The following is a 26,219-nucleotide window of genomic DNA, read 5'->3' as shown; positions in this document are numbered from 1 at the left end:
TAACTAAGAACACTATAATAGGATCTATAGGTAATTCCTACTTTGAATAATGGTGAAATCTTCCGCGTGTTTTTTTTTCTTCCTCTCCTTCTTTTCTAAGAAACCTATTATAGGGACCCTAAGCATTTGATTTTAAGGGCTTATAAGTTTACAAGATGACAAAACTAGGTCCTCAAATAACAATCAACAAAACCTATTATCCTACCAGTTTTGTTAAACACTAAAATGCCTCGTTGGGTTAGTGTTGAAAATTAAATTAACTAAGCTAAGTAATGTTAGTGACTACATTGGAAGAATAATTTGATTTATAATTAGTGTTTGAAAACCAATTTTCAAATAGAACGGGCACCTAGCTCAGCTGGTCATCCCCGTTTCTTAAAAAGTTTCATGCGTTTCAAGAGGTCCCAAGTTCGAGCCCCCAATGGCGTAATATTGCAGGAATTAACATGGAAGGTAGAGTTAGCTTGCCCCCCTTGTGACACAATCTCAGCCCCCTTTCGCTTCGGCTCCTTTGGCTAGGTTATCCATGAGGCTCGCTGGTAGGCTAGCACAGCAACCTGTTCAATTAATATGGTAGTATGTTGTTGGAGCTTAGATTGTTGCCCGACTACCAACCAAATCTGTGTAAAAATTTTCATAATAATAATAATTTTTGATTTTTAAAATAATTTTGATTATTATTTATTCAATTATATTTGAAAATTGATATTAAGGTAAGAATTCATAACCGTAAAAATAATATACGCTTGGGACTTCATAATTTTGTCAGATTAATTTATGGTTGTAATATTTTTTTTTTAAATAAAAACACTATATACAATTGATTTTTGTTAGAGGGAGAGCAAAATGTAATCCGAGGAATGAAAAAATCGTAGTTAACTCGCTAACTAGGTTTGACCCTACGTTTTTTTCTAACTCGGTCAAAACTATCCTTACTAACCGCACACGTTTTCTCACACATGTCCAAAAAAAATTAAAACTCCCTTTGCTGACTTTTTCTTCCATAACGAGTGATGAACCCTAAAAAAAAAAAATCTCGTTTGTACTTCGTACTAACCAAACAGAGTAACAGACACGAAGAAGGGAAAATGAAATTATGTTATTTTATGTTAAATTAATTTACAAAAGTTTGGTTACAGACTGACTATGCACCATGCTTTGCAGATTAAGTTTCATATTCCAATTTTAATGATAAAGGATTCCTTTATAATACTCCCTCCGTTCCTTTTTAATAGGCTGTTTTTTTAAAATAAATGTTTCAAAAAAATAGGCTGGTTTTCTAATTGGGAAAGTCAAATGTTACTTTTTTCTTAACTTTTTTTGATGACAAGTGTCATGTGGACCATTTCACTATACTTCTTTTGCTGACGAGTGTCATGGGGACCATTTCACTTCATATTTTATTGACAAGTGTCATGAGGACCACTTTCAATGATTAGTTCTCTTAATTTCCTTAATCTTCTCTAAAAACAAAACCAACCTATTAAAAAGAAACGGAGGAATTATGTTATTCTAAAATCAAAGCTCATAGATGTTATCACTTTCCAATTAAACATTTCCAAAGTATAACGATTTTGAGCCCGTTCCCACGCACATATGTCCACGAACTTAACAATACATGAAAGAAGTATAATCAGGGAAGAACTAAAACGTCATTTTGCTCAGATAATGTCCGTATTAAGCTTGCTCCAAATTAAGCATACCGTTTTGAGATAAACCTTCGAAAAGTTCTTCAAGCGGCATAAGAAACCAACTACAATCGATTAAGTTGGGAATTTTTTCTTAGAAGAAGACGACGATAAGCAAAATAAATTTTCTTTAACATGTGCCGATGATTTGTGTGATTAAATAGGATATTTTAGACCAAGTTAGAAAAATTTATTGAGTTGACCCTAGTTACTGTATTTGTAAGGATATTTTATCGATCTCGATTCAAAAACATAATTTTTTTATGTTTAAGGTTTTCATGCAATTGTATTTGTAAGGATAATAATGGATACTCAAATTCTAATAAAAATCACAATGTTTTTTTTTTTGAATAAATTGGTTTAATCACAATGTGTTGAAAGTACTATTAACGGTGTTAAAGGTGACAGGAGGAAAGCAACTTTTGGGATACCAACACAAATTAGGAGTCTAGTTATTTTAGGAATGGGTATATGCATGTCTCCGTATTTCTTATTTAGTTAGGATAGAAGTAAATTTTTTTTATATATTCATAGTTTGCTCTAGTGTTTAATTATCCAATTCAATCAATATTAAAAAGCTTTGCTTAATTTGGCGGCTAACCCCAATTCAAAGAATTAAGGTGGTTGATCCACAGTCAAAGGAATATTTATCTATTTTTAACATTAGGTCGGATCCTCTATTTTCGGTGTCAGATCCTAACATGAGCACTCATATTCTACACTAGAAATCATACTTCCCAAAATGATCCACTTAGAATGACCTTGACCCAAAGCATTGGAGATGTAAAAATTTCCATTTGTTATATCAAGTGTCCTGGCAAAGTTGCAGCGTCGTTATGGTAAACCAGTTCAGCGATTGAGATGCTATTGAGCGATCTTAACTATATCACCAGCAATATAGTCTTTTTTGCTGATAATTTTGACTATATTTGTAATGACTCGACCCTCCACCGATACTTTTTCCACTTTACTACTATAGTTATCTGGAAATGTGAGGTTTTCAACGGGCATTATATGTTGTGAATATGTTGTTTATAGGAGTTACACCATTCTATTTTCACATATTGACGGGAATTACATGTGAGAGAAATGTAATTCCATTTGACAAATTAAAATGGGAGTCGGTGGAGAGGATAACTTCAATTATAATCAAATGATATATTTGGAAATCCACATCATAGAAAACCAAAAAGCCGATGGATTAAAGGTGTCTTGGTTGAAAAGTTTTACAGCGTTACGCTAGGAGAATGAATGAAAACCAGATCGCAAAAAAAAAAGACACATTTGTTCCCTAAACATTATGAGGAGTTCGAAATTATCACTTATTATTGTGTTGTGAGAATAGGCCTATGTCTATTTACAAATGCTAGCTCAGTGACTTAATTTAATTTCTCGAATCATTAGAAGATTTAGATCGAGCGCCGACAGATGACTGGAGTTCCTACAATTTTAACAAAACTTTACATGACCTTCGGTCATTGCTCGTTCTATTCCACAAAAAGCCTGAATAATTTTACATTTTATTAAGTTTTAGTTAGACCAATATTTAATTTAGAAAAAACGCAATCACAATACATAGCAAAATTATTACATAACACTTAATCAAAATTAAATGCTTACACATGAATCTTATAAAGTTGATAGAATTGATTATGCTTAAACCATCTTTGGTTGGCTTCAACAAATTTGGACTGAGCTTTATTTTTTTTGAAAAAAACAGATAAATAATAAGTTTATATGATTTTAGTTAAATAAAGTTGAGTTATTAAAAGAAGAAGAAGAAGGAAAAAAAAAAAACCTTTTTCCTCTTCCTTCTCTCTTCATCTTCCCTTTCTCGAAAAAAACAAAAAAAAAACTAGAGCCATCTTGCTCAGATGTGGTCCAAAAGGACCACATCTGAGCAAGAATTCGTTTTCTTTTAAAGTTTTTGGTAGTGATGAGTGCCAAATATTGTATATATTTATCCCTTTTTGTTGGCATTTAACTCATATGTTGTGCATTAATTCTACATTTTATCCCATATTCTGTATTTTCATTGTTTTCAAGAATAAATATTTTTCTTACTTAATTTTATATTTTTAGGTAATAAATAAAGTCTGGATGAATTGCGGAGCGGAATAGAGCAGAAAAGTAGTGAAAAGCCGGGAGGAGTTACGCAAGGAAGCCGCGAAGAACGTTGTGCATAAGACCAAGAGGCTAGGAATGGGCTTGAAGAAGAAGAATTGTCCTTAAAGAAGATATGGGCTTGGCATACCCAAGGCTCAAAGCCCTTTCTCAAACCCATTTCCACTATCCAAGCCCGTATCGGATTTCAGCCGTCAGATCGAAGCATTTCAGCATCCTACGGTCGCTCCATCATCGCACATCAAACTCCGAAGCTCCCGCTTTACATCGCAACGCCCATCTCCATCTTGGGCCGTCCTTTTCGTTGCATTCCTCCATCCGACGGTCGCTACCCACAGCCTCCCATCTCATCGTTGGATCCACCTACCATCGTCACATCCCACGGACCAGATCGCGAAACATCATCCCTCGCTGAAACCGCTCAACACTACAGTACCAAACACCCTACACCTCTACCAAACGCCCCCCTCTCCCCAAAAAATCAGTCGACCATCTTCTTCTTCCCCAAAAACTCTGCAACCCCCTGCCATTGTCGCCACCACCAGCTCGACCACACTCTGCCATCCCCACACCTCTGCCACCATCACCATAACCTCCACCATCACCCGACAGAACAAACCCCCAAACAATCCCCCTAAACCTAGCTGTTTTATCCTCTCTCATCAACTGTCCTAGGTGAGGTTGATAAAACATCTCGATTTAGGGAAATTAATGGTAGCAGAAGATTCAGGAGGGAGCATAAGGACGATTCAAAGCATGGGTGCTCGATTTCAAGGCTCAATTTTCAACAAATTAGGTAACCCTAATTTCTGATTTTTGGGAAAAGGTGGAAGAACCCTAATTTTAATCTGTGGGTATAAATATGTACTGTTGGGTTGTGTTATAGAGGATCTCTGGGCTAGCCAGTGAACATTTTATTGAATCAATTCTCAATTTTCCAATTTCTGTTTAGCAACAGTTGAAGGTGTGTATCTTGTATGTATGTTGCATTTGAATTTAGTCTGTTGGATGAATGCTTTGGTTATACTCATGTCTAGCATGAGCTAATTCACTGCAACTAGGGCTCTGATGAAGCCTAGTGCACTGTTGGATGATGCATGGTTAGGATAGTGTTCTTATTGCCTGTTTGCTTGAGCAATGAGAAGTACTCAGTGCTCTGGCATGCCTGTGATTGATTGTGCTGTCAAAAGACAATCAATTCTAGGGGCATATCAGTGAGCAAGCTGATTTTCATCTCATTCTAGATGTATGCTTAGGAACTCCAACTAAACCTAGATTGCATTGCTTGATTAGGGCACAATGTGGATTCAATTGCCTTAGTTACTTCACACAATTCTGCATTTTTCTCTTTGTCAGTCACTATTGCTCAATACCCTTGCCTTAGGCTGCTGCCTTTGTTTCACTTTTACTCTAGAAACTTGTCACTGTCACCTCAGTCACTGCCCTTAGCTCACTATACACTTTATCTAGGAAGACTTCTTGTATGCTCCTCTCCCTGTGGACAAACCCACTCATCACTATATTATAAATCTTGGCCTTGTATACTTGCAAGTGTTTTGTGTGCTCCCCATTTTCACAACAGGTAGTAGGTAATTGAATAAGATGTTTTTACATCGTTTTTGGTGTCTTTTGACATATTTCTTCGTCGTTTTGGGACGATTTTTCTTCGTCATTGTGGGGCGAGTTCTTCCAATTTTAATTGCTGGTTCGTGGCTTGCTATTCTTCATTCAAAAACATCAACGATTCATCACGACATTCCTTTGTATCGGCATCCGTATTTGTGTGGATCGACAAATTTATGGGCAAAGTACTCCTTTGTATTAGAAGCATCTCATATTGAAGAAGAAGAATGTAATCAGATTAAATGGTCGGATTTTAATTCCGGATTTACCATCATCTCTCCCTTATACATAAAATTCTTTTGGGTATCTTTGTTGTTTATCGCTCTTTCTCTTTGCGATCTACTTGTAATTGATGTCCTTATTTGTATTAGGGTTTTGATTATTTTGTATTTTGATGTTTTTGTTATTCTTGTAAGCGAACATGTAATCACGATTTTGATTTGAATGAACTGAAATATGTTGATTGTCCAAAAAAAAAAAAGAAGAAAAAACGTTAGTAAGATATTAAGTAATTCTTCGATAGACAATCTTTCCTCTTTACCATCCACAAAATTTATGCATACTTTTTTGTATCCTTATTGATAAAAGGAAAATCTATTTTAAATGCTCGTATTTATTCTTCTTGGATTCATTACCGTCTAACGTCATAAATCTTTGAAACGCACTATCCCATAAATTAGAGGGTTACTTAACGTTTGGTATCCCGTAATGACCAACACCTTAATTTGGTACCCAATATTTCTAACATTAAGGGATGATACATGGGATGACAGTTGACTGTCAAGAACACCGTTTGACTAGATTTTATTTTGTTTTCCCTAATTATCGCTTAAAATAAATTATGATTTTACAAATTTACCCTAATAGAAAACAAAGTCTACGTAAAATATGCGTGGGTGTGTGGCTGAGTAATATAAATTGGTTTGATGGAGTTAAAAGGTAAAGAATATGAAGATACTCCATTACAAAGAAAAAATAAATCTCCTTTTATCTGTGATGCGTCAAACACTAGAAAAAAAAATATTGATCTCGGACGAAATTGAAACTTGAAGTTTTACATGGTGTATAGAGTTTTACACTCAAAGCTCCAAACTCCGTGGAATTAGATTAGATTTTAGGAGCAAGATTATATTTGGCCAAGTGAATGGGTATTGTTTTCATTGAGATATTTGTCTTCCTCTGAGGGATAATTATTGTAATGACCTGACCCTTCATCAATATTGTCCCTACTTAGCCACTGCGGTTATCCGACAGCATGAGGTTTTTAATGGGCATCCCTGCGGTCATCCAACAAAAACTTCACGGGAGGTCACCCATTCCTGAATTGGTCCCGCCTGAGCACGCTTAACTGCAGAGTTTTCTACCAACTCTGGAGCCGTTTGTGCTGAAAAGGCCTCGATGTTAGGAAAGGACAAACCATTACCTATATTCCATTCCATCGGCGAACCACTGCCGAAATCGGGGTATTACAATACCACCACCTTAAATTGGAGCGGTCCTCGGCTCCAGAATATATTTTGAAGCCCAGATTTCCGACGTTCCCTGCCCCTCATGAGAGAAACACCTAGACTAACCTCGTGTACCGTACCTTCCCACCCGCAATAGGTGACTAGTCGTCGGCTCTGATACCATTTATAGTGTGGGGTTTTCAACGGGCATCGCTTCATTCATCCAACAGAAATTTTCCGAGAGGTCACCCATCCCTTGATTGCTCCTGCCCGAGCACGCTTAACTGCAGAGTTTTCTGCCAACTCTGGATCCAATTGTGCTGAAAAGGCCTCGATGTTAGGAAAATGACAAACCATTACCTTTATTCCATCTAATCGACGAACCACTGCCGAAATCGGGGTATTACAATTATAATAGAATTTATTTGTTGCTATGGTGCGTGCTGGTGGTGGAGATCGAGTGATGGGAGAAGGTGACACGTGATAGTTGTATAAAGAGGATGAAGATTGAGATTAGATGATGCTAAAGCATAACGAGATTCTATTTAATCTTCTTTTACTTACACGATTGATTTTATCCACAACATACATATGAGCTAGAGTTTGGTTGATTATATACTGATTGATTTCGATTGTTTCAACTTTTTATGAAGGAAGATGAAATTGACTTTTAAATTTTGAGAGATTTTGGTTATTTCAGGATAAATTTGTAAAATTTTATTCTCTTATTCTTCCTTTTCTTCTCGTAATTAGAGAAAATATAAAAAAATGTCCAAACAATGATTTTGGCGGCCAACCGTCAATCCAGGTGCCATCCATTAATATTTGGAATGTTGGTACCAAAAGGTGCTGGTCATTCATGAGAACCATACGTTAAATAACCCTAAATTAAAATAGGTTAAATTGAAGTTGACGTCGTTTGTAACTGATACCCAGAACGACCAACAACAACATATTTTTTTAGAGTGCAACGAATGCTATCCATATCGGTGAAGCGAACACTAGCCATGTTGAAATGTAAATTAAGAAATTATGAAGTGCGGAGAGGATGTGATTAGTGAATTTTTCTTTAAATTAAGAAAAAATATGAGTGATGAACTGAGAAATTCTTAAAGAAGATTTCTAGAAAGATTTAGAAATTCCTGTATGAGTTAAGACGAATTTGAAGTAGAATATTTGTAGGAATTTCTGAACATTGGGTGATGAACCACTAAACGATGACCATAGCATGGAACAATAGTCTTAATATCGTTGGTGGAATGCTGACCAACGAGCAATATAAAATTTTATTCCTATTGAGCTACAAAATTTTATTCACTTTTCTCTGCCATCCATTACTGGTGCTCAAGATGAATTAGTTTGGAGTGGTGACATGAAAGGAATCTTCTCTACATCAGCATCAGTTGACAAAAATAAGACATAAAGAACCAGTTCTTCATTGTCCTGCCCACATAGGGAAATCTTTTCTTCATCCTGGCATTTCAAGTAACATATGGAAAATCCAGCAAAGGGTATTTGTAAATGATCAGCTGAAATTCACCAAGGCTACTCACTGGTTTCTATGTGTTGTGTTTGCAGACAAGATCAAGACAGTATGCCTCATCTTTTGTGGTCCTGCAGTTTCAGTTTAAAAATATGGCAATGGCTAGGTAATATTTTTAACTTTTCTATTCCTTCTTCTTTTGATGAAGTGATCCATTATGCAAATAATCATAGTCCCATAGTCAAACAAATTTGGTTAACAACAGCTTTTGCTACTATGAGGGAATTATGGTTCCTTAAGAATAGAATCACTTTTGAGAATGCTAAGCCAAATGAAAATGATGTTAAGTGCAAAATCTTAAACTTGGTTCATTATGGAGGATATAGAATGAAAGCAACAAGATGGAGTCATGACTATGATACACATATCCTTAATTTCTTCAACGTAGGAAATAGAGGGAGCAAGTTCTCTACCATTAAAAAATGTATCCGGTTACTGCCTCCAAGAGGGGTTATTCTGTTTTGATGTAATGGAATTGCAATAAGGGATCCAGGTTTGGCAGTATTTGGAATTATTGCCAGGGATTATGAGGGTAATGTTATTGGAACCATTTCAGGAGGTCTGGGGATTGCTTCTAGTTATGTAGCTAAATCCTTTTCAGTGGTATGGGCCATTGAATGGGCAAAAAAACTAAATTCTGATAACATTATTATCAGAACTGATTCACAAGCAGTAGTTACAGATTTCCAGAAAAGTGCAGTTCTTTGGTGCTTCAAGACAAGATGGATCAAGGCCATAAACAGTTTAAGTCAACTATGCTATGAACATTGTCATAAAGAGGTGAACTTTTCTTCTGCCAGTTTAGCTAAGAAGGGATTACAACTGCAAATGGGAGCAGTGGAGCATCATATTGGAAAGCCTGCTCATCTGATTACAGTAGAAATGCCAAATAGAAAATACTTCAAAATGTGCTAGCTGATTTTCTTTTCTTGTAATTTTCTTTTTTCAATTTTAGTTTTTTCTGATTTTTGGTTGTAAACATTTTTGTTCTTTTATTAATAAAAATTGGAGATTCAGCAAAAAAAAAAAAAAAAAAAAAAAAAAAAAAACGAGCAATATAAAGGCCACCAAACATCCGAGTATGTATGTCTCAATAACTTGGTAGAGTCCATATCGCACCTGGCTAAGTGGTAATATCCCAGTTAGCCGAATATGCTTGCCATTCCCATGGATTGGGGGGCCATAAACCAAAACACTTTAGCTAGTTGTTATTTGATGTAAGAAGAGTGTAAGAATGTGTAACTAAACAGGAGTATAAGATTTCTGCCCAATTTGTTTCTCTAGACCCAAATACAGTCAAGAACCGAACGCAGTCCCATAAAACCCTAAATCGATTTGTCTTCCTCAGTTGTTCAAATTCAAGAAGAAATCATGCCTGTCAAATGGTAAGAATCAAAACCCAAGTTTTCAATTTCATCAATTTGAGTTCAAAATCAAGTGATTTCCTTGTTTTGATTTCATGTTATTCAGGTTATTATATTGGCAACCAAACGCAGGAATAACAGTGAATACTCAAATCCTTACTGAAATATCACAGTGTGTAGAAAGTAGTATTAATGGTGTTAAAGGTGGAAGATGGAAATCCACACTCATATTCTACAGGCCAATCACCAGAGATCAGAGTTCACAGAATGATTATCCAAAAGATTTGTTGGGTGTTTCATTACCAGAACAACCTGATAAGTATTACTTCGTATTGCGTTCTCATAGGATTGTCTTTGAAGCTGATTCTAATATTCAGTCCATTATGGAGAAAGCTCAATCTTATAAAGCTAGAATTGCACTTACATTCGAGGTTTGCTTTCTTGTTTTTATATGTTTGAGCATGTTTAGAAGTTCAATTTACTATGAAACAGACGAAAGAAAGAAAACCCCTTTTACATGGTTGTGCTTTTAATGGAACTGCTGCGAATAAACCTTAGCAACCTAGATTTGCCGAGAAATTGTTTTAAAAGTTGAATGTCTGCTGATATTTTACTGAATTTATGCGGGTATTGAACTTTGAGAGAAGAAGAGAATTAGTTGAATTGCGTATTTAAGGTAAGTCTGACTAAAGTAAACTTAATGTATTTCTGTTGCACTTAACTCGTTAATTTCTGATTTGAGTATGTTTTAGATGTTCAATTTGTGCCGATGTTTTACAATTTGATGCTGTTCTATCATCAAAGTTCAAATCATTTCACCACATAGTGAAGTTGGTGAAACAACTCAATGTCTTGTACTTATGATTTCGATAGAACTGCTCGTGGAAAAGATTCGTAATAGGGAGATCCTTCAATTTTGAAACATTTTTGAACAAGTACATGCTAGGATTGAGTTTGACGCTAGGTAGGGTGGGAAGAGCTAGGTGTATTCCTGCTTTCCTGACAAGGCTGTCAGCAGGAGTTTAGTCTATACATAATTTTTTTGATAGATCCTATCTAGTAGTCACATACATTGGTTATGAACACTTAGCTATAAAAGAAGGAAATGGTTAGTCACATGACTCACATGTATTGCTTAATGTCTGCTGATGTTTTACTAAATTAATGCTGGTATTTAAATTTGTGAGGAGGACTCAGAAGAGAAATAGTTGTTTTGTGTATTTGATTAGGTCGGCGGCTCTAGAAACTTAGAATTATGTAGATTTCTCACTAAATGATGGTTGCTCGTTGAAGTTAGTCCGGTTAAACTAAACCTGCTGTGTTTCTATTGCAATGAGCTATACTGTCCCTTACATTTGAGGTTTGGTTTCTTGTTGATAGTAACTAATTCTGTATTTGAGTATGTTTTAGATGTTCAATTTCTGTTGATTATTGCTGCTATATCATCTACGTTCAAATCATTTCACCACATCAACATAATGAAGTTGGTCAAACAACTTAGCTCTAATGTTTTGCACCTGTGATTCTAATTGAACTGCTGTAAATTAAACTTAGAATCTTGATTAGCTCAAGAATTGGTTTCTAGGCCTTAGAGCTGGATGAGAGGAAGTGCTTGCACAAGATTTTCAATAGGGGGGTAGGGAGATCCTCTACTGCTGAAACCTTTCTGAACAAAGTAATGCTAGGGTTGAGTTTGATGCTTGGTAAGTTTGGAATCTACTATCCACTGTGGCGCCTACAATATAGATTCTCTAGATATTCATTCTTTCCTAACAAGGCTGTCCGCAAGGATTTAGTCTATACGTCAATCTTATGATAGATCTGATGGCCTGCTACGGTTACTTACAGACATTAGTTATGAACACTTAGCAATAAAAGCAGGAGAGAGTTATCTGGCTGTTATAGGTTGTTTCACTTGAGACAACCCCCTTGAGGTGCCTCACTTGAGACTATCACTGTTAGCTCTCATTTGGAGAGAACCCTACACTCAGTCCCCTGCTAAATAACATGGTTCGAGCAGTTCAGTACACAAAACTTGAATCGTCGAGAAAACATCATTTTTGCTTGATTTGTAGATAAGTATATATTTGAGACCTTGGATTTTGTTGGATGAGTTACATCAAAAACACCATTTAATATTCAGTCAATTATGGAGAAAGCTCAGTCTTATAAAGCTAGGATGGCACTTACATTCGAGGTCTGGTTTCTTGTTTCTCTGTATTTGAAGTTCAGTTTACTATGAAAACAATGAAAGAAAGAAAACCCCCTTTTACATTTGATGCTGCTCTATGTTGAAAATGTTGCACTGCATAGTAAGGTTGTGCTTCTAATGGAACAGCTGTGAATAAACCTTAGCAACCTAGATTTGTCGAGGAATTGTTTTAGAAGTTTAATATCTGCTGATGTTTTACTAAAATTATGCCGTTATTGAACTGTGTGAGAGAAGAAGAGAATTAGTTAATTTGTGTATTTGAGTTGGTTGTTGGCTCTAGAAGCTTAAAGTTATCTAGATGCTGCTCTATATTGAAAATGTTGCATTGCATAGTAAGGTTGTGCTTCTAATGGAACAGCTGTGAATAAACCTTAGCAACCTAGATTTGTCGGGGAATTGTTTTAGAAGTTTAATATATGTTGATGTTTTACTAAAATTATGCTGGTATTGAACTTTGTGAGAGGAGAAATAGTTGATTTGTGTGTTTGAGTAGGTTGTAAGCTGTAGAAGCTAAAAGTTATGTGGATCTTTCACTAAATTTCGGTGCTTAGTTGAACTTGTTGAGGTTAGACACTAAAGTAGACCTAATGTGTTTCTGTTACACTTAACTCGTTAAATTCTGTATTTGAGTATGTTTTAGATGTTCAATTTGTGCTGATGGTTTACATTTTGATACTGTTCTGTCATCAATGTTCAATTCATTTCACCACATAGTGAAGTTGGTGAAACGACTTACAGTGTTATACTTGTGATTTTGATTGAACTGCTTGCAAATTAAACTTAGGAGTCTTGATTAGCTCAGGGATTGGTTTACAGGCCTTATCTACCTTAGCTGGGTGTAGGGTACTGTTCACGCAAAAGATTTCTAATAGGGAGATCCTTTACTGTTGAAACATTTCGAACAATTTCATCCTTGGATTGAGTGTAATGCTAGGAAGGGTAGGAATTTGCCCTAACAAGCTGTACTAGATAGGATCCATGGTATTCCTTCTTTCCTGACAAGGCCGTCGGCAGGGGTTTAGTCTATACATAATTTTTTTGATGATGTTAATAACTTAATATCTGCTGATGTTTTACTTAATTTATGCTTTTATTTAAATTTGTGAGAGAAGACTCGGAAGAGAATTAGTTGTTATGTGTATTTGATTAGGTCGTAGGCTCTAGAAGCTTAGAATTATCTAGATTTTTCACTAAATTATGGGTGCTCGTTGAAGTAAGTCAGGCTAAAGTAAACCTACTGTGTTCTGTTGCACTTAGCTGGAGTGACCCTTACGTTCGAGGTTTGGCTTCTTGTTGATAGTAGTTAATTCTGTATTTTAGTATCTTTTTAGATGTTCAATTTCTGGTGATTGTTTACATTTGATGCTGCTCTATCATCTATGTTCAAACCATTTCACCACATCCACATAGTGAAGTTGGTCAAACAACTTGGCTCTAATGTGTTACACTTGTGATTCTAATTGAACTGCTGTAAATTAAACTTAGAATCTTGATTAGCTCAGGAATTGGTTTCTAGGCCTTAGAGCTTGATGAGAGGAAGTGCTTGCACAAGATTTTCAGTAGGGGTGCGGGTAGGGAGATCCTTTACTGCTGAAACCTTTCTGAACAAAATAATGCTAGGGTTGAGTTTGATGCTAGGTAAGGTAGGAATCTTCCCTAACAAGATCTACTAGCTAATATCCACTGTGGCGCCTACAATATGGATTCTATAGATATTCATTCTTTCCTAACAAGGCTGTCCGCAAGGGTTTAGTCTATACGTCAATCTTATGATACGGTTACTTACAGACATTAGTTATGAACACTTGGCAATAAAAGCAGGAGAGAGTTATCTGGCTGTTATAGGTTGTTTCACTTGAGACAACCCCCTTGAGTTGCCACTCCTTGCACTTGAGACTGTCACTGTTAGCTTTCATTTGGAGAGAACCCTACACTCAGTCCCCTGCTAAATAACATGGTTCGAGCAGTTCAGTACACAAAAACTTGGATCTTCGAGAAAACAGCAGTTTTGCTTGATTTGTAGATAAGTATATATTTGAGACCTTGGATTTTGTCGGATGAGTTACATCAAAAACACCATTTAATACCCATCATATTGTGTAGTCTCCAGTCTCCCCACATCCTTCCTAGTTTTTTAATACTCTTGTGTTAAATCCTGTTACCCAGTGTTTTTGTGTGTGTGTGTGTGCAGATCGATCTTAATGTAGATGCTTACTATTTAGATAGTAATGTTGCAAATATTTCTCTACGTGACTTGTACTTGCAATTTTTTTAGAGATAATTTTTTCTGACCTAACATGGATTGTAGCAGTAATCAAAAAGTTTGTGCCGCTGCATTTCGTTCTATTGATTTATCTTCTTTCAGTATTGCATGCAAAAGCCAAATCTTAAAAGTCTGCAGTTTCGTTAATTGTAATGTATCATAATAGTTTGTAGCACCATACTTTTTCTTACAGGGGTTTCAGTACCAGCTCGGTGATTTCCAATTAAAGGTAGGAAAAGTTGCACTTACTGCTCATGCAGAAAATCTGAGGGGAATTGCTATGGAGGTAACTTCTACTCTCATTCATACTTGATTCGAGATCACCTTATTAAGTAGGCTTTTAGTATAAATAATACGGGCGTTGACTGTAAGCCGTGAAAATTTGGGTGAAAAATTAGTAGAAATACTAGCTTTTCCCAGTAATGGTATTCTAATTCTTAGGTAGTTGGTAATTGACAGTTAAAATGAACACAATTGCTTCTTTTGCAGGTGGAGTATCTTCCCCTTTCGTCGCTTGACAAATCCAGACAAGTCATGGAAGATTTTGTCGATATATTGCAAGAAATTGTTTCGTCGAGATCATTACCAGGTCACTTTACACATATCGAACCAAACTTTTCGGAATACAGCCTCACAGATCATTACAGTTCTCAACACACCTCACTTCAATATGCTACTGTAATGACTCAACTGCTAACTACACTAAGAAACTAGTAGCATATGAACTGAACTTACATTATCATATTATACATCTGTTAGACACAATCTCTATCTTCTAACAGTAATGTGATTCGGACTCTATTGTCGATGTCATGTTGCATATTTGTAGAATGTATAATTTCTATCTTCTAACGGTGGAACTTTGATTATATTCGTCTGTTTGAGGTTATAATTCTGCCTTTCTTTAGTGAGTTAAGTGGCACTTCCTGTAAGTTGGCAAACTTTAATCATGTGGCAGATTTTGGTTAACTGCTCTTCACCGGTTTTGTAGCTGATATCCAGAATTTAGCTTCTGGAATGGAAAGTTTGATTTCGGAACACCAATTCAGAGAAGCTAACTTTGCCGCAGATTTTCTTGCTAAAGCGGCTGTTGCAAATGAGTTGAATAGTGATCCTCCTTAAAAGCCAAAATGATCTGTTAACAGCTGATACTTTGAGAAGGGGTTGCTTTAGGATAGTGACTTGAAAATGCTTGGTCGTCTGACAGATTATACCCACGGTAGATTTTGGTGACATTGTGAAGGAGTTGTACCTTAAAGATGCACTAATACGCCTCCCCACACCCTACTGAAATCTGAAGTTGTAGAAGACATTTATTCATTCGTCCTGCAAATTTCAGACCACAGAGTCTAACCTCTAGTCTGACCTGTTGTTTGGATGAGATCATGAAGTTCCGGTCGTTCACTGTTGTAGAGATCCCACTTTTTACAATCACTGGTAAGTCCTTTTTTTTTTTTTTACAATTAGCCAACTTTAATATATTACCATGGGGTAGAAAACACGTGGGCCATGCGAGTTGCGGATCATGGCATTAATTCGCTTCAACGGGTGTATCATCTCCTGGATCTAGAGCATTTAGATGGTGGAAACGTCAGACCACCTGCAACTTAGCAAGTTGCCAAGCATGGTAGGAATTTTTGTTTCGGGAGTTTTTTTTTGTGGAAATTGAATAACAATGTTAACAGTTAAAAGAATACTAGTTTTCCTAGAATTGCCAAGTTATTAACAAATTATCAATAGTGTTTCAGTTGACAGTTGAGTTATGTTGTGTACAGATAAGAACTAGTTATAAAATAGCATATCTTCTCCAGTAAACAATGTTTCCTTAAAATAAACAAATTAAAAAAGGTTAAGGTTGTTGGAGTCGTATAGTGCGACAAAAAAGAGTAGGCAAACCATGGAGTAAATTAAGAGTGCGACTGAGTTTTCATATTCTTATATCAAAAGAGTTTCATCAATCTGATTAGGAGTTTGTCTATTTGGAAAAATCATGGACACCCAAAAACAAGTAAACTTCGGTAGTTCTTTGTTAGTACCTAGTGTTCTGGAATTGGCCAAACAATCGCCTGCAGAAGTCCCAGATCGATACATACGCAGCGATCATGACTCGTTGACTACCCTCTCTGGTGTATCTATGACAGATCAAACTATACCTGTTATCGATTTGCAGAGTCTACTATCTCCAGAACCCATCATTGGTGAGTTAGAATTAGAGAGGCTTCACTCTGCTTGCAAAGAATGGGGTTTCTTTCAGGTATATATATCACACTTCAATTATGATACTGTATAGTATCATCTGTTTTATGATTAGGATGTAAATTGAGTCTATGATGTAGGTGGTAAACCATGGAGTTGACATTTTATTGGTGGACAAAGTGAAATCAGAAATTGAAAGTTTTTTCAATCTTCCAATGGATGAGAAAAAGAAATTTTGGCAGGTGGAAGGAGATTTGGAAGGATTTGGACAAGCCTTTGTTCATTCAGAAGACCAAAAACTTGATTGGGCAGATGTGTTTTTCATTCTCACTCAACCCCAACGTATGAGGAAGCCTAAGCTGTTCGTCAAACTCCCTCTACCTCTCAGGTGCCTCTTTTGCTTCCAGGATACATGATTTGGTTCCAGTATTTATTTATTTTTTCCCATTTATACATGATATTAATGCAGTACTACTAGCAAACTGAGGGATGAGGTGAGTTATGATGCCGCCCTGAAAGTATGTGCTGCCAATCTATCTAGTACCATACCATTCAAACATATAGCATAATACATTGAAGTTGCATATGATTCTTTAACTGGCGGTTCATCTCTTCATGCAGGAAGACTATTGAATCTTATTCATTAGAGACGAATAAACTAAGCATGACCCTCCTTGAGTTGATGGGAAAGGCTCTACAAATAGAGAATGGGGTCATGGCAGAGTTGTTTGAAGGCGGGAGACAAACAATGAGGATGACTTATTATCCTCCTTGTCCTCAGCCCAAGCATGTAATCGGCTTAACAACACATTCAGATGCTGGCGGTGTGACGATCCTCCTTCAACTCAACGCAGTGGATGGATTACAAATTAGAAAAGAAAAGTTATGGGTTCCTGTTAAACCTCTACCTAATGCCTTTGTAGTGAACATTGGGGATATTTTGGAGGTAAAACGAAAAGAGTTAATGAAATCAAATTATCCCAGGGCGTCTAACAAGTTTTGACTATTAATTATTTGTTGCTTCCTTGTGTCAGATAATGAGTAATGGGATTTACCGTAGCACAGAACTCCGAGCAACAGTAAACTTAACAAAGGAGAGGCTATCAGTTGCAGCATTTCTTAGCCCTAAAAAAGGTACGAAAATAGGTCCGATTCTTAGCATGCTCACACCAGAGACACCTGCCTTGTTCAGAACATCTGATTATGAGGATTATTTTCAGAAGCACTTTTCTCATAAACTCGATGGGAAATTATTTCTTAACTCCATGAGGATAGGAGAAAGTGATGAAGGCAATAACGCTACATGATTGTTGCCACAGGTGTACCGTGTACATCCAATGAAATAAGTTACTATTGATTGAATGAATTATGAATTTGCGAATCATTGGATTAGTAGTGGTGTGACAGATGGACAAATCTGAAATAGTGTAGTTTCTGAGAAAAATCACACATGACGACTCTGAGTTACAGTCGATATATAATATACCTACGAATACACACCAAATTCCCATCAAAGGAACCTCCTGATACCATGGTTACACATCGATAATTCTGAAGCCTCTAAAACTTATTGAATGAACTATCGCGATAAACAATGAGTTACAGTCGACTCTTATATATACATACCACGACTCAAATCATACATACTTGGCACACATACACACGCTCCACTCACTGACACATACATGTGTGCACCCTGCACACTCAAATCATACTAATTATACAGCTCACACTATTACCCACCATGTTACCCCATCTTGCTTGCAATAAGAAAATATATTCTGCTATTTTCTTAATCAATAACGCTTATTTGCGAGCTGATACCTCCTTCTCTATCTGCTCAAGAAGGCCACCAACGTAAAATAATCGAAGTGTTTCCTTCTGCACTAGCCCATCCTTGTCCTTGCTAATCAAATAGAGATTTTTCCATCCTAACCAGCCTCCATACCATTCAGGATAGTCTTTAAGTGATTTATTGGGTTTCATCAGACCCAATAACTCATCTTCTGTTAAAGCATTTCCAGACTTCGAATGCTTGACAAAAATTTCTTCAAATTTCGCAGCGTCGAAGTTTCCTTCAGCGTCATAAACACCGGTGTCCTCCTTACGCTTAGCTCCTATAATGTTTTTTACCTCAATTGGGAAAAGGAGATTAGGAAATTTACCTGGACGAGTTTTCCCACTGAGACCTACATTGAGAACCACAGCAAGAGCAGCGGACATTCCTATACCCAATCCAATTGCACGACATCCTTGAAATGTTTCCCATGGATATACAAGCCCATCTTTGTTTCTGTCAAAGAATCCTACATGATTCTGAAGAACAGTACTCCGATTGTAATTCATAAGGGGTTCATCCATAGTAGACGAAGGAAGAGCCATGGAAGAAGAATAAAGAGAGGTAGCTAGAGATCAAAAGAACAAGGTAAACAACAAGCGTTCCTTGGTAATGATTCTTACGATTTGAGATTTCATAAATAATGGTTTATAGACAAAGTGGAGAACTGTTTTACCCCATACATTCAATATTAAAACCCATGTTGGAGCAGGTAGAGGGTACTTTTCATAACCGATAGTCGTAGGGAGAAAAAAACACGAAATTCTCACTGCTTAGTTGATCGCCTATTATATTGTCAAGCAGCCAATGGTTACTTGCATGCATAATGCAAGTGACGTGCTCTTAGATCTGATTGTAAAAAAGTTAGTTGACAATCTGTGTCGGTGTATAAGTAGTGTGCCCTGGATTGACAGGTCGTTGTAAAATTGTTATGGTCTGTTAAATAAATTGTTAGTATGTGACTGTTCGTCACACTTTCAGGAAGCAGCAATAAAACGATACGCTTGCGAAAATTGCTCTTTGTGCTATTTGTAATACGCAATGGTGGCATACTCCACCTTTTGAGCTTCAATCTAGTTTACAAGGGTCTATGTAACTTCCCTTTCTTTTTTTTTGAAGCATGTTTATGTAACTTCTGTTTGTGTCATAGAAGTATGGTTATTTTTCAAAAAAAAAAAAGAACAAAGAAGAAGAAGGTACGTACTCAATGCACTGGATCTCATCTCTGAACTTGTATTAGAATTAATGAGTACTTCAGAGAATAAAACTGATAGATCGTGCTTCCAGGGTCTATTTTAGGAATAACGACGGTTTACGTCCTGTTTCGAGGACATATTCGAAATACCAGTTTTGGGATATATACTTAGGATTTGGACTTTTAGTTAAAGATTTTCGAACTTGTATGTCTTCAAACCTAATTGTCTTCTCTAAGGTGGAATTGGATACAAATAGACTAAATTTGTGCAGTGCTCCGCGTCCGGCATGTGGTAACTTTGCTTTTTGTGGTAGAATGAAGGGGATTTTAATAAAATGCCACACTTTATTAAATGCCACACTCTTGACCTTTTCCATCTCATTTTTTTGAGATAACAGTTAACTGCTGTTAGTGCCTACATGGAAGTAAATCAGCCCTAGTAAAAGACATTTAAGCCCCCAAATGAACTAACTAGGACTGATTCAAATCGATCTAATAGTGTGACTCATTGCCGAGTTTGGCTGCGAGTAAGTCTGTATGTGCCCACAACATAATCATTTGCACGTCTTGCAGCTCATACATCAGCATCAGTGCCTACTTCAAACTCAGCAACATCAAGACCCATTTCCTGCAATTCTTACATCCACACAAGCCATTCTGTCGATTGCCGAGTGAAGCTGGTGGTTCAAGCAATTCTACAAACACCTACATGTGTTCTGCTGGTGGCATATATATCTTCAATCTCAATTCCCATCAGCAACAAATTATTATCTTTCATTGATTTTAAATCTCAAATTCAGAAACCCTTGAACAACCACAAACCCTAAATTCGTCACCAATATCAGCAGTAAACAAATATCAACAAATTCCTTCTCTCCTTCGTATCCAGTATCAATTCGGCTGAAAACCCATCTTCCCTGTTCATCCGAATGCAATCTCAACCCTACCAAATCAGTAAATTCTGGTTCATTTCTCATCTATCCATCGATCTGACCCCATGGCAGCAACATGAGTTCATCTTCTTTGTTCTTGACAAATGAAACCCAAAATCGTCTCGACATGCAACCACTGTTCGATTTCCAAGCATCCCTTGTTCTTCACTGCAATACCAAATTCATACAAAATTGATTCATTCATTCAATCCTTTCTTCAATCTAACACGACTCCAATTATTCAGTTCAGACTCAAATCACCAACCCTTGTTGGCTTCAATTCCTAGCCACTACCAAGTCAAATCCAACAAAAACATTCTAATTAGAAACCTTAATTAACTGAAGTACAGAATTTAACATGTGAAACTGAAAAAAATGAAAATCAAGTTAAACTCTATTCTTAAAACAACCTCAATTGTACGAATTAAACCTAATTTTGACGAACCCTGACTTTCTTCCACAATTTCAGAAAGTATTAAATCGTTATTAACAAGAATCAATTGATTGCCAAAATAACTGAAAACAGATGATTAATGGTGGTGGTGGTGGTAGTGATACACGGGAAGAAGAAGCAGTAATTGTAGATACACTGATTAGATCGAAGAATAAGAGAATTAAAAGAAAGTCGAACATCTTCTATGTTTGTGCAATGTCGATTCAGTTGGAGGAGAAGAAAGAAGATAAACTATTAGATAAGATTACGAGGACATTTAAGTAATTGCATCGTGAAATTTTGACCAGGTCAGTCGTAAATGACCAATCATGTGGGTCTTGACGGAATTCATAACGGCTGTGGCACTTTATAAATTTTGAAAAAAACGGTGGCAGTTTCTTAAACCGGAAAACCAAAGTGTGGCATTTTGTTAAAATTCCCTAGAATGAACTTACCTGGTTTTCTATATAGTTAATCACAGAAATGAGAAGGGAAGAAAACTTGTTTCACAAAAAATTAATATTTTTTTTGCTTTTAATAGTTATTCTAGAAGTTTTGTTTCCGACCAGACTTCTGACATTTTTGCTCAGTCGAAAAATTAGTTCTTAAAGTGTAGATAAACACCCTCTTAACTTGTAAATTTGCAAGTTGATGTATGGTTCTAGGAGAATGCAATTTTCAATGCAAAAAAGATGTGTTTTTACCGTGTTCAAATTTCAATACAGTTTTTGTTAGTTCCCCCTCCATTGTTAATCGCCTTTCCTGATTAAGAAAAAATAATTGGTGGATCTTTCAGCTGTGGAGAATGAAATTCGAATGCTAAAGGAATGCACAATACAAACACTGACACAATATCATTTTTGATTTACTTTTTAGGATGCAAAATTGCAAACACTTGCTCAATTCCACTCGTTGCAGTTAATAACCATGCACCCAGTTGAACCATAATGAAATGACAAAAACAAATATTATAACATTCAGAGATAAAATCTCAGCAATGGCCACTATGAAAGTCTGAAAACATGATCTATACCGAGCACCCAGCTATTATCTTAATCGAGTATGCTTATTTGCGAGCTGCTCTCTCCTGCTCTATCTTCTTAAAGAGGCCACCGGTGTAAAAAGCTCGAAGAGTTTCCTTCTGCACTAACCCATTCTTGTCCTTGCAAACGGCATGTAGACTTTTCCATCCTAACCAGCCTCCATAATATCCAGGATAGTCTTTAAGAGATGTTTTGGGTTTCAGCAAACCCAACATCTCATCGAGTGTTAAAGCATTTCCTGACTGTGAATGCTTGAGAAAAATTTCTTCGAACTTTGCAGGGTCGAAATTTCCTTCAGCGTCATAAACACCGGTGTCGCCCTTCCGCTTAGCTTTCGTAATGTTTTGTATCTCAACCGGGAAAAGGAGATTAAGATATTTACCAGGACGGGTTTTTCCACTGAGACCCAAATTTATAAAAACAGCAGCAAGAGTTGATATACCTATACCCAATCCAAGTGCACGGCATCCTTGAAATGTTTCCCATGGATATATGACACCGTCTTTGTTCCTATCGAAGAATGATGCATGCTTCTGAAGAACACTCTGATTATTAATAACAAGAGGTTCTGAAGAAACAGCCATGGAAGACGAATAAAGAAGTAGAGATCAAAAGAACAAGGTACTAAACGACAAAAGGTTCCTTGGTAAGGATTCGTACCATTTTGAGATCTTATAACTATGGTTTACAGAGAAAATGGACAGCTGGTGTACCCCCCATACATACTAGAGGGTACCTTCCATAACCATAAGTCTTTATGATATCACTGACGGTGTATTATTCTGTGAAGCAGAAATGAGACATTCGGATATTCACTTGATTTGTTAATGGTGTATTTTGCTGTCAAGCAGCTAATTATATGGTTAAATGTCGTGCAAACCCATGGTATACACATGTAACACATCGCGTGTATTGTATGTAATACGAAAATTCTTGCATGCACGACGAACTAGAGATTAGAGATTATAGTATAGTTTTTTTCTTTCATTTTTTCCTGGAAGTAGTCAGCTAATAAACTGATCTAATGCAGTAGATCACCGTTGCATTTAGATTTATAAAGCACAAATACAAAGCTAAGTGGGGAATAAAACAAGTATTTACGTGATTCAGCATAAATACTTGCGTCCACACCAGGATTATTGAAATTTAGGAATTATTCCAAAATATCATCACCTTTTATAAAATTTTCTAAAATACCATCACCTTAATAATTCCATCTAGGTTCACCAAAAAAGTTAGTATCCAATTGACTTAAGTCAAGATTCCACTTAAAGAGGACAACATAAATATATCTTAGTTAGTGAAATAGACAAGAAGAAGAAGATAATATGGCCGCCGTTTCAAAGAAAGACGATAACAAAATTGAAGAAGTCAAGTGGTTCATAGATTTTTGTCTTTCCTGACTAATTTTGGATTGAACATGTATCATCAAGAATCTGATGAGGAATTGGAAAGTGGATACTTCACTTTGAAGCTGCTAAATTCTGCTACTCAAAATATCACTGCTAAATTCTAATACAAGGTCAGTTTCATGTTACCGGTTCAAATACACTTCCACAAATTTATACTCGTTAGTTTTATTTATAATACAGTTCACAAGTGATGATGTTTGTATATACGCAGGGTACTCTTCCTAATGGGGTGAACATCGGTGTTAAACGAATCAATATAACACGTGAAGATACAACATTTGAGCTTCAAAATGCAGCAAGCATGATGTCTACCTTGAGACACCCAAATGTCGCTAGATTGTTCGGACACTACACACTGAAAATGACGGCCCAATATCGTTTGAGTACATGGGAAATGGTTCCCTCGATCAATTTCTTTCCCCCCTAATATTTGGTTGAATTAAAGCCCTTCATCCAATAGCCTTTTTCTTCAAAATTATAGGAGGTGGAGGTTATTTCGGTCTTTTAGTAGGTGAGATAAAGTGATATATACCATTCCGTTAAGTTTAAAATTACTGAAAATAGTCGACATGATTGTATTTTAGAAAAATAACGCGCGCGTTATAGCCCAGAGCTGTCAACATCCGTGTAAGAAAACTCCAACAAAACAATTGATGTAAAAAAAATCCAAATTTCCCGAACTGTCTAAAATACCCAATGCTCTTATTCATCTTAAAACTAACTGAGCAAATTAACTTTACGTTTTATCTCGATTCCGTCGTTTGTTTTCTTCTAGTTCTCTTTCCTAACCTCTCAAACATAAGAAAAACCAGATCTACGAGTTCATTTTCCCTTTCAATTTTCTCATCTTCTCCTAAAACCTCAGATTAGAAACCAGAAATCATAAATTGAAACAAGTTATCACCTAAAATCAAAAAAGTAGAAGCCAAAATCATGAAAATTGGTTAAAACGACGAAGAAAAATGCTCACCAATAGAAAAGAAAGATGAACATGTCAGTAAAACGATTAAAAATCCTACAAAAGGTAAACTAAATCTTTTGTATCATTTTCTTCGCAAATTATTTAGAGTTTGAAACAACACACGTCAGTGTTTTCCTTGTTCGGATTGAGATGATTTTTTGGTTTCACAAACTATTTTGTTGATTTTTATGGTTAGATAAAACTTTATTCATGTTGTTCTTATTCATATTGAAAGGTTTCACAATTTCCGTTTGTTAAATTTGTTTCCACCAAGACTATTGGTGGTGTTTTCAGCTTATTATAGTTTTACCGATGAAACAATTTTTGATTTCGCCATTTTCCTTGTTAAATTTCTTTCCAGTAGAACTGTTGGTGGTGTTAGTTTATTCTTGTCTTGTTTATGAAACCATTTTTTGTCTCATCATTTTCCCTTTGTTAGATTTGGTTCCACCAGAACTGTTTGTGGCATTAGTTTATTATGGTCTTTTTGATGAAACCATTAATATTCTTGGTTTCATCACTCTTTGTTAGATTTGGTTCCACCGGAACTGTTGGTGGTGTTCGTTTATTTTGGCCATTTTGATGAAACCATATTTGGTTTCATCATTTTCCCTATATTAGATTTGGTTCCACCATAAGTGTTGTTAGTTTTTTCTGGTCTTTTTGATAAAACCATTTTTGCTTTCATCATTTTCCCTTTGTTAGATTTGGTTCCACCAGAACTGTTGTTAGTTTTTTCTGGTCTTTTTGATGAAACCATTTTTGGTTTCATTGTATTCCCTTTGTTAAGTTTGTTTCATCAAAACTTTGGTGGTTTTAGTTTATTCGGGCTTTTTCGATGAAACAATCTTTTAATTTCACATCAACAATTTTCTTTTGCGAGCCTAAACATTGAGACATTTTTTTTGTAATTTCAGGAACGATTGTGGACTTCATGTTTGATACTACATGAAGAACCTCTTGAAAGGAAACACGAAGTCTCATGAAAAGAGTATATCAGAAAAGATGGAAAACATGAGACCAAAGCCGTCCTATAAGATATGGATGGACAAACCACCAAAGAATTAGAAAAGAAGACACTACTGTCACTACACACATAAAAATTAGTGTACTATCAGCTAGTTGTAATACTTGTAATAGTTTTTAACAACATTGTATGTTTTTTTTTAAATGCTTATAATAGTAAAAGATTTAAATGGTTTATGAATGGTTTCAATTATGATTACCACATTTATGATTATTGGCACCCTGTAACTTAACCCAAACCATATCGATATACTGGATGTGCAGCGAAATATTATGTGTTTAACTGTTTTATGATGAAACCAAAAATGGTTCCAACATATTGCAGGTGAAACCAAAAGGAAAAGGGTCATATCACGGCTTGCTCTCATAAGATGTAGGAAAATGAATCTTCTCAATTCTTAGAGTTTTGGATCGTTCCTGGTCCTAATTTAAAGTCTTAATCACAACATGTATTCTTAACGTAGATGCTACATATAACAATGATATGACCGCTTATACAGGGTTCGTTCCTGGTCATAAGGCACACATACACCAGAATGAGGATGTTGATATGAAAAGGCAAAATTATAATATATTTTTAGGCACGAAACATTTTCTTGTTCCAAGGCACAAGTGTAATTACACCCAAGTATAAAACTAGAACATAAGACAGACCAAACATAGTTTGATATATTGTACTGAACTACTATAACATGGTCTAATAAATAATTTCAAATAATCACTAGTCACATTAATGATACAGTTAGAAAAGTAGTGGTGTGATTTTTCTCCAGCCATTATTCATATAGGTGCAATCAAAAATCCTATGTATATATGTTTAGGTGACAACACGCAGTGTGTTTAAGTGATTATTTATTTCTACGTAGTAGTAAAACTGATGAAATCAAAAAAGGTTCCAACATATTGTAGGTGAAACCAA

At 36.0% G+C, this 26,219-nt stretch overlaps 4 protein-coding genes across 4 annotated transcripts; 2 read left to right on the top strand and 2 right to left on the bottom strand.

Moving 5' to 3' along the window:
- The first annotated feature begins 9,668 nt into the window (after nucleotides 1-9,668).
- Nucleotides 9,669-15,134, top strand: LOC113335745 (mediator of RNA polymerase II transcription subunit 20a-like). Its single transcript, XM_026581759.1, has 4 exons — nucleotides 9,669-9,811; nucleotides 9,897-10,221; nucleotides 14,459-14,551; nucleotides 14,755-15,134. The coding sequence occupies exons 1-4, from the start codon at nucleotides 9,798-9,800 to the stop codon at nucleotides 14,977-14,979; spliced, it is 657 nt and encodes a 218-aa protein (XP_026437544.1). The 5' UTR covers nucleotides 9,669-9,797; the 3' UTR covers nucleotides 14,980-15,134.
- Nucleotides 15,135-16,255: 1,121 nt separating this feature from the next.
- LOC113335570 (codeine O-demethylase-like) lies at nucleotides 16,256-18,371 on the top strand. The gene is made up of 5 exons (XM_026581602.1): nucleotides 16,256-16,519; nucleotides 16,602-16,849; nucleotides 17,083-17,407; nucleotides 17,496-17,754; nucleotides 18,319-18,371. The coding sequence occupies exons 1-5, from the start codon at nucleotides 16,256-16,258 to the stop codon at nucleotides 18,369-18,371; spliced, it is 1,149 nt and encodes a 382-aa protein (XP_026437387.1).
- Nucleotides 18,368-18,822, bottom strand: LOC113335569 (probable peroxygenase 4). Its single transcript, XM_026581601.1, has 2 exons — nucleotides 18,488-18,822; nucleotides 18,368-18,392 (listed from the first exon to the last, which is right to left on the bottom strand). Exons 1-2 carry the CDS (start codon nucleotides 18,820-18,822, stop codon nucleotides 18,368-18,370), a joined length of 360 nt encoding a protein of 119 aa, XP_026437386.1.
- A 3,102-nt stretch (nucleotides 18,823-21,924) lies between these two features.
- Nucleotides 21,925-22,485, bottom strand: LOC113335568 (probable peroxygenase 4). The gene has a single exon (XM_026581600.1). It carries the CDS (start codon nucleotides 22,483-22,485, stop codon nucleotides 21,925-21,927), a length of 561 nt encoding a protein of 186 aa, XP_026437385.1.
- Between the last annotated feature and the right edge of the window lie 3,734 nt (nucleotides 22,486-26,219).

The sequence above is a fragment of the Papaver somniferum genome, unplaced genomic scaffold (assembly GCF_003573695.1).
Source record: "Papaver somniferum cultivar HN1 unplaced genomic scaffold, ASM357369v1 unplaced-scaffold_15, whole genome shotgun sequence".
Classification (NCBI taxonomy): Eukaryota; Viridiplantae; Streptophyta; class Magnoliopsida; order Ranunculales; family Papaveraceae; genus Papaver; species Papaver somniferum.
The sequence above is the reverse complement of the archived record's forward strand: the minus strand, read 5'-3'. Positions and strand labels throughout refer to the sequence as shown.

Bases quoted from the DNA above. Each gene is read 5' to 3' on its own strand.
- LOC113335745 (XM_026581759.1), top strand. The intron at 10,222-14,458 runs GTTTGCTTTCTT...TTTTTCTTACAG, and splicing joins GAATTGCACTTACATTCGAG to GGGTTTCAGTACCAGCTCGG. The intron at 14,552-14,754 runs GTAACTTCTACT...CTTCTTTTGCAG, and splicing joins TGAGGGGAATTGCTATGGAG to GTGGAGTATCTTCCCCTTTC.
- LOC113335569 (XM_026581601.1), bottom strand. From the start codon at position 18,822: ATGGATGAACCCCTTATGAATTACAATCGGAGTACTGTTCTTCAGAAT. The intron at 18,393-18,487 runs GTCTGGAAATGC...GAGGCTGGTTAG, and splicing joins ATTTTTGTCAAGCATTCGAA to GATGGAAAAATCTCTATTTG.
- LOC113335568 (XM_026581600.1), bottom strand. From the start codon at position 22,485: ATGGCTGTTTCTTCAGAACCTCTTGTTATTAATAATCAGAGTGTTCTT.
- LOC113335570 (XM_026581602.1), top strand. From the start codon at position 16,256: ATGGACACCCAAAAACAAGTAAACTTCGGTAGTTCTTTGTTAGTACCT. The intron at 16,850-17,082 runs GTGCCTCTTTTG...CTCTTCATGCAG, and splicing joins AAACTCCCTCTACCTCTCAG to GAAGACTATTGAATCTTATT. The intron at 17,408-17,495 runs GTAAAACGAAAA...TCCTTGTGTCAG, and splicing joins ACATTGGGGATATTTTGGAG to ATAATGAGTAATGGGATTTA.